Source organism: Pelodiscus sinensis, chromosome 1, assembly GCF_052426305.1.
Source record: "Pelodiscus sinensis isolate ZL-2025 chromosome 1, ASM5242630v1, whole genome shotgun sequence".
NCBI classification, from domain to species: domain Eukaryota; kingdom Metazoa; phylum Chordata; order Testudines; family Trionychidae; genus Pelodiscus; species Pelodiscus sinensis.
The window spans coordinates 353539970-353551204 of NC_143052.1; the positions used below are offsets into that span (position 1 = coordinate 353539970).

The window sequence follows — 11235 nt, forward strand, 5'->3', positions numbered from 1 at the left end:
ATGGCCGTGCCCAACAGCACAACGTTCAGTCACCTCAGCTTCGTCCTGGTCGGCATCCCGGGCCTGGAGCCCTGGCACCCCTGGATCTCCATCCCCTTCGCGCTGATGTACACGGTGGCTGTTCTGGGGAACTGTGGTCTCCTCTTGCTCATCGCCACCCAGCGCAGGCTGCACGAGCCCATGTTCATTTTCCTCTCCATGCTGGCGGTGGCCGACTTACTGTTATCCACCACTACAGTGCCCAACACACTGGCCATCTTCTGGTTTGGACCCAAGGACATTTCCTTCAGTGCCTGCCTCAGCCAGGTGTTCTTTTTGTACTTTGGGGTTACCGTCGAGTCAGCCATCCTACTGGCCATGGGGTTCGATCGGTACGTCGCCGTCTGCGACCCGCTGAGGTACACGATTATGCTCACCAACGAGAAGATCAGGAAAATAGCCACGGCCGTTGTCCTAAGAACCTTTTGTGTAATTGTCCCTGTTGTTTTTCTTCTCAAACGGCTGCCCTTCTGCGCAAGCAACATCATCCCACACTCCTACTGTGACCACATCGGGGTGGCCAGGATGGCCTGTGCGGATATATCCATAGATATCTGGTATGGCTTAGCAGTGCCTATTGGAACCATTATACTAGACTTTGTGCTTATCGCTGTGTCTTATGTGCTGATCCTCAGGGCTGTGTTCAAGCTCCCCACCAAAGACGCCCGGCACAAATCTCTCGGCACCTGCGGCTCCCACGTCTGTATCATCCTCGTATTTTATGTCTCAGTCTTTTTCACCGCCTTAACCCACCGCTTTGGCTACAATATCCCTAAACACGTTCACATCCTGCTGGCCGATCTCTACGTGCTCATCCCCTCCGTGCTAAACCCCATTGTGTATGGGATGAAAACCAAGCAGCTGCGGGAACAAATGGTCTGTGTGTTGTCTCGGAAGGCAAGATGGTGCTGAGGCAGAGCAATGAGACTTACTAGCAGGGTTCTTCCTCACCACAAGGTGAGGGCCTCCCTGCACCGAAGCATGGACATTAACACTTTAATTAACTCTTTCCCTGTAGCAAAGCAGACATTTTCCTCACTGGGGGTGTTTTTTTCAATATCTCGGCTGAGGTCTGTGACATCCCTCCCTCTCCCTCATGCTGTATGTAATGGATGTATGGATCTGAAAATACATAAGTCAATAGTGCTTTCAGCAACTTATTTTGTCTAACCCATTGATCCTCACGTCACCGTGGGTCCTCTGACTTCATGGACGGGGCGATTAGAGTCATAGGGAGGCACTGGCATCCATTTAGCACGAGTGACGCGGTTTCTTCCCCTCCCTATCTCTGGCTATGTGGCTGAATGCCGAACAGTACTACTGGGGTGTGTAAGGGTGAAAGAAGGGGTCTGGGTAGTTGTGACCATGATAAGGGGACACGGCCCCAGCAGATGCTGCTTCTATTCATTGACGTAGCCTTTCAATGTATGGCGAGGGCTTTAACAGTTCTACCTCCCTCACCCCCTTATCCACTGTACAGTCAGGGTGTGTCTAGACTTCAGAATTTTTTCAGGAACAGTGGACTTTTTTGAAAAAACCTTTCCCTGCATCTAGACTGCCACCGTGTTCTTTTGAAAGGAAATTGAAAGAACGTGGCATTTTTTTCAACAATAGAAAACCTCCTTTTCTAAGGAATATCGCCTTTTTTCAAAAGGGCTCTGTAATGCAAGCTGTGTTTTTTCAAAAGAGAGCATCCAGACTGCTTGGGTGCTCTCTTTATAAAAAGCAGTTCACTTTTTCAAAAGTACTGGTAGTAGTCTAGACGCTCTTTTTCCAAGAGGCTTTTCAAACCAAAGACCAGGTTAGGGACTATTTATTAAAGCTAAACGTACATAAATCCATGGGTCTGGACTTAATGCATCTGGGGGTACTGAGGGAATTGGCAAATGTCTCTGAGGAAACTTTGGCCATTATCTTTGAAAAGTTGTGGAGATCGGGGCAGATCCCGGATGACTGGAAAAAGGCAAATGTAGTGTCCATCTTTAAAAAGGCGAAGAAGGACGATCCAGGGAACTATAGGTCGGTCAGTCTTACCTCAGTCCCTGGAAAAATGATGGAAGGTATCCTTAAGGAATCCATTTTGAAGCACTTAGAAGAGGGGAAAGAACGTAAGAACATAGGAACGGCCATACTGGGTCAGACCAAAGGTCCATCTAGCCCAGTATTCTGTCTCCCGACAGTGGCCAACACCAGGTGCCCCAGAGAGGGTGGACTGAAGAGAATGATCAAGCGATTTGTCTCCTGCCATCCCTCTCCAGCCTCTGACACACAGAGGCCAAGGACACCATTTCTATCCCCTGGCTAATAGCCTTTTATGGACCTAACCTCCATGAAATTATCTAGCTTCTCTTTAAGCTCTGTTAGGGTACGTCTACACTACAGCGCTAATTCGAACTAACTTTGTTCGAATTAGTTAATTCGAACTAAGCTAATTCGAACTAATGGATACAGACTAAAAAGCTAGTTCGAATTAGCGTTTTGCTAATTCGAACAAGCATGTCCACATTTAGTAGACCATGAACCGGGGTTAAGGATGGCCGGAAGCAGTGCCGGCAGGGCATCAGAGGAGGACTTAGAGCGTGGAGATGCTGTCTCAGGCTAGCCGAGGGCTGTGCTTAAAGGGTCCCGACCCCTACCCTGGACAAACAGTTCTCAGGGGTGCCCCGCTTGCAAAGCAGCCCTGGCTTGGATTGCCCGGAGTACCCACACTGGGCACATCACACAACTCGGCCATCAGCCCAGCTGCACTTGCCGCAGGCTGCCATCTGGGGAGAGCGGGCAATTGGGGGGCTGCAGGAGAGCTTCCACCCCCAGAAGCCCACAGAGCCAGCCCAGTCCTCCCCATCGGGAGCTCGTGCCCCATTCCTCCCTCACCTCCTTCAACTTACCCTTCCCTAGCCCCTCTTCTTGATGTACAAAATAAAGATAACGTGTCTTCCAAAATGGAATCTGTCTTTATTGAACAAAACTGGGGGAGACTGGGAAAAGGAGGTGGGAGAGGGGAAAAGAGAGGCTAGGAGAGGGGAGGGCAACTAAAATGATCAGGGTTTGGGAACAGGTCCCATATGAAGAGAGGCTAAAGAGACTGGGACTTTTCAGCTTAGAAAAGAGGAGATGGAGGGGGGACAGGATAGAGGTCTCTAAAAGCAGGAGTGGGGTGGAGAGGGTGCATACAGAAAAGTTCTTCATGAGTTCCCATAAAGAAGGACTAGAGGACACCAAAGGAAAGGAATGGGTAGCAGGTTTCAAACTAGTAACAGAAAGTTCTTCTTCACAAAGCAAAGAGTCAACCTGTGGAACTCCTTGCTGCAGGAGGCTGTGAAGGCTACAACTAGAACAGAGTTTAAAGGGAAGTGAGATCAAGTCATGGAGGTTGGGTCCATGGAGTTGTATTAGCCAGGGGGTAGGAGTGGTGTCCCTGCCCAAGGTTTGTGGAAGGCTGGAGAGGGATGGCACTAGACAAATGGCTTGGTCACTGTCTTTGGTCCATCCCCTCCAGGGTCCCTAGTGTTGGCCGCTGTCGGCAGACAGGCTACTGGGCTAGATGGACCTTTGGTCTGACCCAGTACGGCCATTGTAAGCTCAGGGCTCAGGGTCGGGGGTCTCAGTGGACCCCCTTGATTCTCTTGCACACCTGCTCCTGGGTGGCCAGGCTGGCAGCTCTCCTGCCCTAGCCGGCCACTTTCTTGCACCTAGTGTGGTCCCGGGCAAGCTCCTGGGAGCCGCCAGCCTGGTCCCGGGAAGAGGGGGTGGGCTGGGGGGCATCGGGTGGGTGGCTCGGTCCGTGCCAGGTACAGGGTCTGCCGGCTGCGTGCTGGCAGGCTTGGCACCTGGCACGGGCACCGTAGCCAGCCCGTGCCCATTTAAGGGGGCCGGGGCCGGGAGGGGGGCAGACGACTTTCCCTGGTGCTGGACAGAGTGGCCACCAGGGAAACCTGGGGAGGGCTAGCCTCCCACTAGTTCGAATTAAGGGTCTACACAGCCCTTAATTCGAACTAGTAAATTCGAACTAGGCTTAATCCTCGTGGAATGAGGATTACCTAGTTCGAACTAAGTGCTCCATTAGTTCGAATTAAATTCAAACTAACGGAGCGCTAGTGTAGCGCCTATGAAAGTTATTTCGAACTAACGGACATTAGTTCGAACTAACTTTGTAGTGTAGACATACCCTTATAGTCCTAGCCTTCACAGCCACCTCTGGCAAGGAGTTCCATGGGTTGACTACATGCTGTGTGAAGAAGAAATTTCTTTTATTAGTTTGAAGTCTGCTATCCATTCATGTCATTTGGTGTCCTCTAGTTCTTCTATTTTGGTAACTAATAAATAACTTTTCTTTATCCGCCCTCTCCACACCACTCATGTCTTTATAAGGTTGAGGAGAAGCTGTTCAAGATTTGGTTTTAACAAATAGAGAGGAACTAGTTGAGAACTTGAAAGTGGAAGACAGTATAGGGGACAGTGATCACGAAATAATAGAGTTCATGATCTTAAGGAAAGGTAGAAGGGAGACCAGCACAACTGAGGTAATGGATTTCAGGAAGACAGATTTTGATAAGCTCAGAGAACTTGTAGGTAAGGTCCCATGGAAAGCAAGACTGAAAGGAAAAACAACTGAGGAGAGTTGGAAGTATTTCAAAGGGACGTTGTTAAGGGCCCAAAAGCAAACAATTCCGCACAGTAGGAAAGACAGAAAATATGGCAAAAGACCAGCTTGGCTTAACAAGGAGATCTTGCACGATCTCAAAATAAAAAAGGAGTCGTATAAAAAATGGAAACTAGGACAACTAACAAAGGATGAATATAGGCAAGCAACACGGGAATGCAGGGGCAAGATTAGAAAGGCAAAGGCACAAAATGAGATCAAACTAGCTACAGGCATAAAGGGAAACAAGAAGACCTTTTATAAATACATTAAAAGCAAGAGGAAGACCAAGGGCAGGGTAGGCCCACTGCTTAGTGAGGAGGGAGAAGCAGTAACAGGAAACTTGGAAATGGCAGAGATGCTCAATGACTTCTTTGTTTCGGTCTTCACCGAGAAGTCTGGAGGTGTGCCAAACGTAGTGAATACAAGCAGAGAGAGGGTAAGTTTAGAAGATAGGATACACAAAGAACAAGTTAAAAGTCACTGAGGAAAGTTAGATGTCAGCAAGTCACCAGGTCCTGATGAAATGCATCCCAGGATACTCAAGGAGCTGATAGAGGAGGTATCTGAGCCTTTAGCTATGATCTTTGAAAAATCATGGCAGACAGGGGAGATTCCAGAAGACTGGAAAAGGGCAAATATTGTGCCCATCTATAAAAAGGGGAAAAAGAACAACCCAGGAAACTACAGACCGGTCAGTTTAACGTCTGTCCCAGGGAAGATAATGGAGCAGGTAATTAAGGAAATCATATGCGCACACTTGGAAGGTAATAAAGTGATAGGGAATAGCCAGCATGGGTTTGTGAAGAACAAGTCATGCCAAACTAATTTGATAGCTTTCTTTGATAGGATAACGAGCCTGGTGGATAAGGGAGAAGCGGTGGATGTCATATACCTAGACTTTAGTAAGGCATTTGATACGGTCTCGCATGATATTCTTATTGATAAACTAGGCAAATATAACTTAGATAGAGCCACGATAAGGTGGGTGCATAATTGGCTGGATAACCGTAGTCAGAGAGTTGTTGTTAACGGTTCAAAATCCTCCTGGAAATCCTCCCTCTTATTCGTATCTTGCCAGTATTTATTTTCCCAGTCTGTGGAATTCTGGTTCCAAACTTCACTGCTTCAAGACGCAGTCATTAATGGAGACTTTCACTGCTCCCTGTTTTGTATCTTGGTATTACTATACTCCATAAGTTGTCAGGGTTCCAGCAAGTCTCCGTGGTACCTGTTAGAGAAGCAAACTCAGGCCCCTTTGATTCAGCTGCGTCACTGCTGGTGCTGGAGGGGGAATTTCCAGCGGTGTTTCCGTTCCTCGCCTCCAGGAACATCACTGATGTAAACACACAAATCCCCAGATCCCAGCCTACCCCTCCCTGCGGCTGACCTGGAAACTGCTCTGTGCCCAGGGCTCCCTGCTGGCTCCGACCCCGCTGGGACTCCCAGGCAGGCTGGATAAAAGTCCCTGCCTCCGAGCCCCGGCCAGTGCGGTTCCTGCCTCTGCAGCTCCCCACCTGGATCCCAGGCAGAGACTCCTCATCCCCGGCTGGGGCAGGAGCCCGGTGAGTGTTGGGGGGGGCCTGCACATCTGCCCCCCTGCTGAGAAAGGTTCCCTCATGTGTCATCAGTGGGACCTGAGTTTGCCAAGTACCAAGTCTAGGGGAACCCCCCACGGCCCCTGGTGTCTCTGGGAGCGGGGGCAGGTCGGGGGGAGTAGGATGGCGCCCGCAGGGGAAGGAAAGGCAGGGAACACACAGAGCGGGCTGCCAGGGGCACAAGCCTTGGTTTTCCTGTCCAAGAGCAAAGAGCAGCCCGGGCAGAGGCACCAGCATTTCCTACCCTGAACCCCCAGTGACTCCGCTACGAAATGCGAATGAACGTCCAGGACACAGACACGGGGGCAGGGCTGGAGGTGGCAGAGAGGGCGGGTGCATGGACAGACGGGCAGGGACAGACGGACGCTCTGTAGTTACTCTGTGCTGGGAGGGAAGGTGCAATTCTCATGGAGCAGACGACGTCTCCGCTCCCAAACCCTGCGTCAGGGCTGCCGGGGGCTGGGCCGGCCTTGGGGGGCTGGGGAAAGGCTGCCCAGGGACACACAGTGGGGCTGTCTTGGTGCCGTGTCCCACTTACCGAGGAGCACACGCTGGCCCCAGACAGTCTCCAAGCTTGGCAGCCGCAGCTCCGGCATTTCCCTCTCTGCGCCAGGGCAGCCGGTGAGCCCCAGAGAGCAAAGGGCAGAGACCCACCCACGGCCCCTGCCTTTCTGGGTTGGGCAGGTTCCGTCCTTGGGAAATCGGGTCTGTGTGGCACCTAGGCCCATTCCGGCAGGGCATGGTGCCATGAAGCAGTGAGAAGGGCTGGGGTGAGCGGCAGGGCATCTGCAGCCAGGAGAAAGGCCCCAGGGTCACAGCATCCAGGCGCCCAGGCGAAGTTTGCAACGGAACGTCCCTGCCTGGGGCACTCGGCCATTTCCAGACCCGGCGGACATTCGAATGCCCAGAGGAGCCCATGGGGAGAGGGGGGGGGGGAGGGTCATTCATGCCAGAGGCTCCTGCTCAACTATTATCCTGGAAATTCTCCTGGGTGTCTCCGAGCTGGGCCTGCCTGTGCCCCATTGTGCCCTCACTGACCAGCTGCTGGCCTGGGGCAGCGAGTTAAAAACAGCAAAGAGCAACATGCAGCTCCCACCAAGGGGCCTTTCCAGCCTGGGCCGGAGCAGGGTCCGGTTTGACCAGCCTGTTCCCCCCCCCTGCTCCAGGGCTGCAGGGAAGGGCAGGAAACTCCATCAGAGGCAGTTCTGGGACAATGTGACACTTCTCCAGGATTGCCCGGAGCTGCAGTCTTCAGCCACCAGTTGCAGAGGAGAGGGGGAGGTTATGTCTCTCCTCAGGGGCTCCCCCTGGCGCTGGGAGGGGACCCGGCCTTACTCGGGCTGCAACTCTGCAGTTTCTGAATTTTGGAAATCCCATGGACATGCCCAGGCTTCACTGGAGCTTTGGCCCTGGGCTGGGCTGGGCTGGGGAGAAGGGGTTCTGGTTCCAAGCTGCCCCGGGAGAGAGGGTTACCCTGGTTTTCTTTACCCTGGTTTTCTCTCCCTGCAGCAGCTTGGGGCTGATAAGAATCGCCCCTCCATGGCTGCCCCAACCCAGTGGGCACTTCTGGGAGGGATTTATGTGCCCCAGCCAGGGCTTGTCCCATCCATCCCCCTCTGCGCTCCCCAGCTGCAGTGAGTGATGCAGCCAACGGCACATCCACTGCCTCTGCCACTTTTCCCTCGCTCCCTGCAAGGGGGAAAAGCCAGCAGAGAGAGGGGAGCTTCATCCCTCCCCCCAACATCCTTAATGAGTGTCTGGGAGGAGGGGACTTTGGGCAGTCCTAGACAGAGGGAAGAGGGGACGGGGGGGTGTCTCTTTACCGTGCGGTGTGCTCAGACCCATCCCCACTCCAGGCACAGCCCATGTTCATGGCACAGCCAAGCCCTGACCTTGCTTTGAAGTGAGGATAAGATGCAGCTGCCTGGTACATTGGGTGCTCCTAGCTCCTATCGCTTCAGAGGAGTGCTCGAATGGACAGACAGATGGATGGAAACAGACACACAGGCAGGCTCTTTCAATTGTGACAGACCAGGCTGGGGCTGGGCACAGCCGAGGGAGTCAGCTCAGAGCGAGTTGCTCAATCTCGGGGCTCCTCACATCCCCCAGACTGGAGACCTTCCCAAATAGGCCACTAACCAGTTCCACAGAGTGCTTCAGCTGCCTGCCTGGCCAGCCAGAAGCCTCACAAGCAAAACCCCTCTGACACCCCAGCAATATCCGTGCCCCTAACAGCCTTGGGACTAGCACACAGGTGAGGGGTTTTAGAACCCAATTCCACCTACCCCGAACAAGTTCTGTCCGGTCCCAAGAAACCAGCCACAGATCCCAAGTCAATATACACTCTGGATGTTACCCACAAATCACACTGAGCCAATCCTTTAGCATCTAAACTCTAAAGGTTTATTACTGCAAGAAAGAAAAGCACGAGAGTAAGGTTGTTAAAGTATCATACATTACATGCATTGACTCTCCCCGTTCTCAATGCAGGCTCACAGCAGAGATGTAAAAACTGCTGGCTTAAAAGTCCTTGGTGCACATGCTATGTCAGGATGGGTCCACAGTTCTTTCTGGCTCCTTGATCCCTGCACTGCTGCCTCTGGGGTGAAGAGCTGAGCTGAGCATAAAATGGAGGATGCCACATGGCTCCTGTATACCTCCTTCCTGGTCTTCTTGGCTGCAGCAGGTCAACTTGCCCGCAGGCTCCTCTACCTGGAGATGCCCAGTTCCCACCGGGGAGCGGCTGACTGTCATTTGCCTTGCTGGCCCATTGGCTGGGGAGTAGGGTTAGCAGAATGGAGCCAAACACGTTTGGGTGGCTCTATGGCCGGGGACTGTACGTAGGCGCAGGGAGATTCTATCCCTGCTGTGTCTGGGGCCGGACCGGCCACAGCTGGGATCCTGGGCCCAGTCCTGTGCCCCCAGGCTCCAAATCCATTTGTGCCCCTTTCTGCACTGAAGGACCTCTGAGTGGCTGCTGTGTTTGTGGGCTCTGAAGCTCCCAGGGGGTTCAGTGTCTCTCAGTGGCAAAGCAGGGAGCAGGGCCACAGCTGGGGCAAATCCTCACTGAGCTCAAGTAGCTGAATGGTCCCTTGTTGCTTCCAGATGTGTCCAGAGCTGAGGGATGCAGGGTTCACAGGCTGGGTTCTCTGAGACTCTCCGCCTGGCCCTGCCTGCTCTAGGCTTGGTTTGTCGAGTGGTCACCTCTGAGCTCCTGACAGGTCCCTGTCACCGGCTCCAGCTCTGCCCTGCGCAGCTCTGAGTGCGGCTCTCACACGAATGTTGCAGGGCGTGAGCAGGAAGTGAGAAGTGAGTGTGAGGGGGCGGGAGCCCAGCAGGCACTGACCTTGTCTCTGCTTCCAGCCGGGCCCGGCACCCAAGTGGAGCCCTCAGCGCCCCATGGCCGCACCCAACAGCACAACGTTCAGTCACCTCAGCTTCGTCCTGGTCGGCATCCCGGGTCTGGAGCCTTGGCACCCCTGGATCTCCATACCCTTCACGGCGATGTACATGGCGGCTGTTCTGGAGAACTGTGGTCTCCTCCTGCTCATCGCCACCCAGCGCAGGCTGCACGAGCCCATGTTCATTTTCCTCTCCATGCTGGCGGTGGCCAACTTACTGTTATCCACCTGCACAGTGCCCAACACGCTGGCCATCTTCTGGTTTGGACCCAAGGCCATTTCCTTCAGTTCCTGCCTCACCCAGGTTTTCTTTTTGCACTTTGGGGTTACCATAGATTCGGCCGTCCTGTTGGCCATGGGGTTCGATCGGTACGTCGCCGTCTGTGATCCCCTGAGGTACACGACTGTCCTCACCAATGCGAACATCGGTAAAATAGCCACAGTCGTTGTCTTCAGAACCTTTTGCGTAATCGTCCCTGCTGTTTTTCTTCTAAAACGGCTGCCCTTCTGCGCAAGCAACATCATCCCGCATTCCTACTGTGACCACATCGGGGTGGCTAGGCTGGCCTGTGCGGATATATCCCTAGATATCTGGTATGGTTTGGCAGTGTCTATTGCAACCAGTATACTAGACTTTTTGCTTATCTCTGTGTCTTATGTGCTGATCCTCAGGGCTGTCTTCAAGCTGCCCACGAAAGCCCGGTGCAAAACTCTCAGCACCTGTGGCTCCCACATCAGCATCATCCTCTTATTTTATGTCCCAGCCTTTTTCAATTTCCTAACCAACCGCTTTGGCCACAATATCCCTAAACACATTCACAAACTGCTGGCCAATCTCTACGTGCTCGTACCCTCTGTGCTAAATCCCGTTGTTTATGGGATGAAAACCAAGCAGCTGCGGGAACAAATGGTCTGCGTGTTGTCTCGGAAGGGGAGATAGTGCTGACACAGAGCAATGAGACTTGCTAACAGGGTTCTTCTTCACGGCAAGGTGAAGGCCTCCCAAAACTGAACCATGGACATTAACATTTCAATTCCCTGTAGCAAAACAGACATTTTCCTCACTGGGGATGTTTCTTTGCATGTCTAGGGTGAGGTCTGTGACACGCACCTTGCATGCTTTATGAAATGGACATATGGACATGAATATACCTAATTCTAAAATGCTTTAATCAAATTATTTCATGTAGCTCAGCAATCCTCACTTCATGATCCGCTGGGTCTCTTTCTCTTATATTGACGTGTGTATCATTAGTGTGTGTAAAATTAAACCTATGGAGATGGGAATACGTTGTAGGTTTCAAATGTGTGAATTAGAGAAATGGAGGATGTTACCCATAGCTGTTAAACAATCTCTTTTAACCTTAACGCTAAGCAGGGGTTGGTCGGGAGGTGGCTCAATACTTTATCAAAAAGAAGAGGAAAGCAGAGGCCTGGGTCTTTTGGCTGGGCTGCACGTGAAGGAAAGAAGCCAAAGACCCCAGATAGGGAGACAGCCTTGGTTTGGTGGGGCAGCTGGAGAAGAGGTTTTAGTGTAGGGGAAACAGAGTCAGGA

The 11235-nt window shown here is 52.4% G+C and overlaps 2 protein-coding genes across 2 annotated transcripts; both read left to right on the plus strand.

Moving 5' to 3' along the window:
* On the plus strand, positions 1 to 951 carry LOC142830055 (olfactory receptor 52B2-like). Its single transcript, XM_075932899.2, has one exon. It carries the CDS (start codon positions 1 to 3, stop codon positions 949 to 951), a length of 951 nt encoding a protein of 316 aa, XP_075789014.2.
* An 8727-nt stretch (positions 952 to 9678) lies between these two features.
* On the plus strand, positions 9679 to 10620 carry LOC149526048 (olfactory receptor 52B2-like). Its single transcript, XM_089769692.1, has one exon. The coding sequence runs from the start codon at positions 9679 to 9681 to the stop codon at positions 10618 to 10620; it is 942 nt and encodes a 313-aa protein (XP_089625818.1).
* Positions 10621 to 11235: the final 615 nt, after the last annotated feature.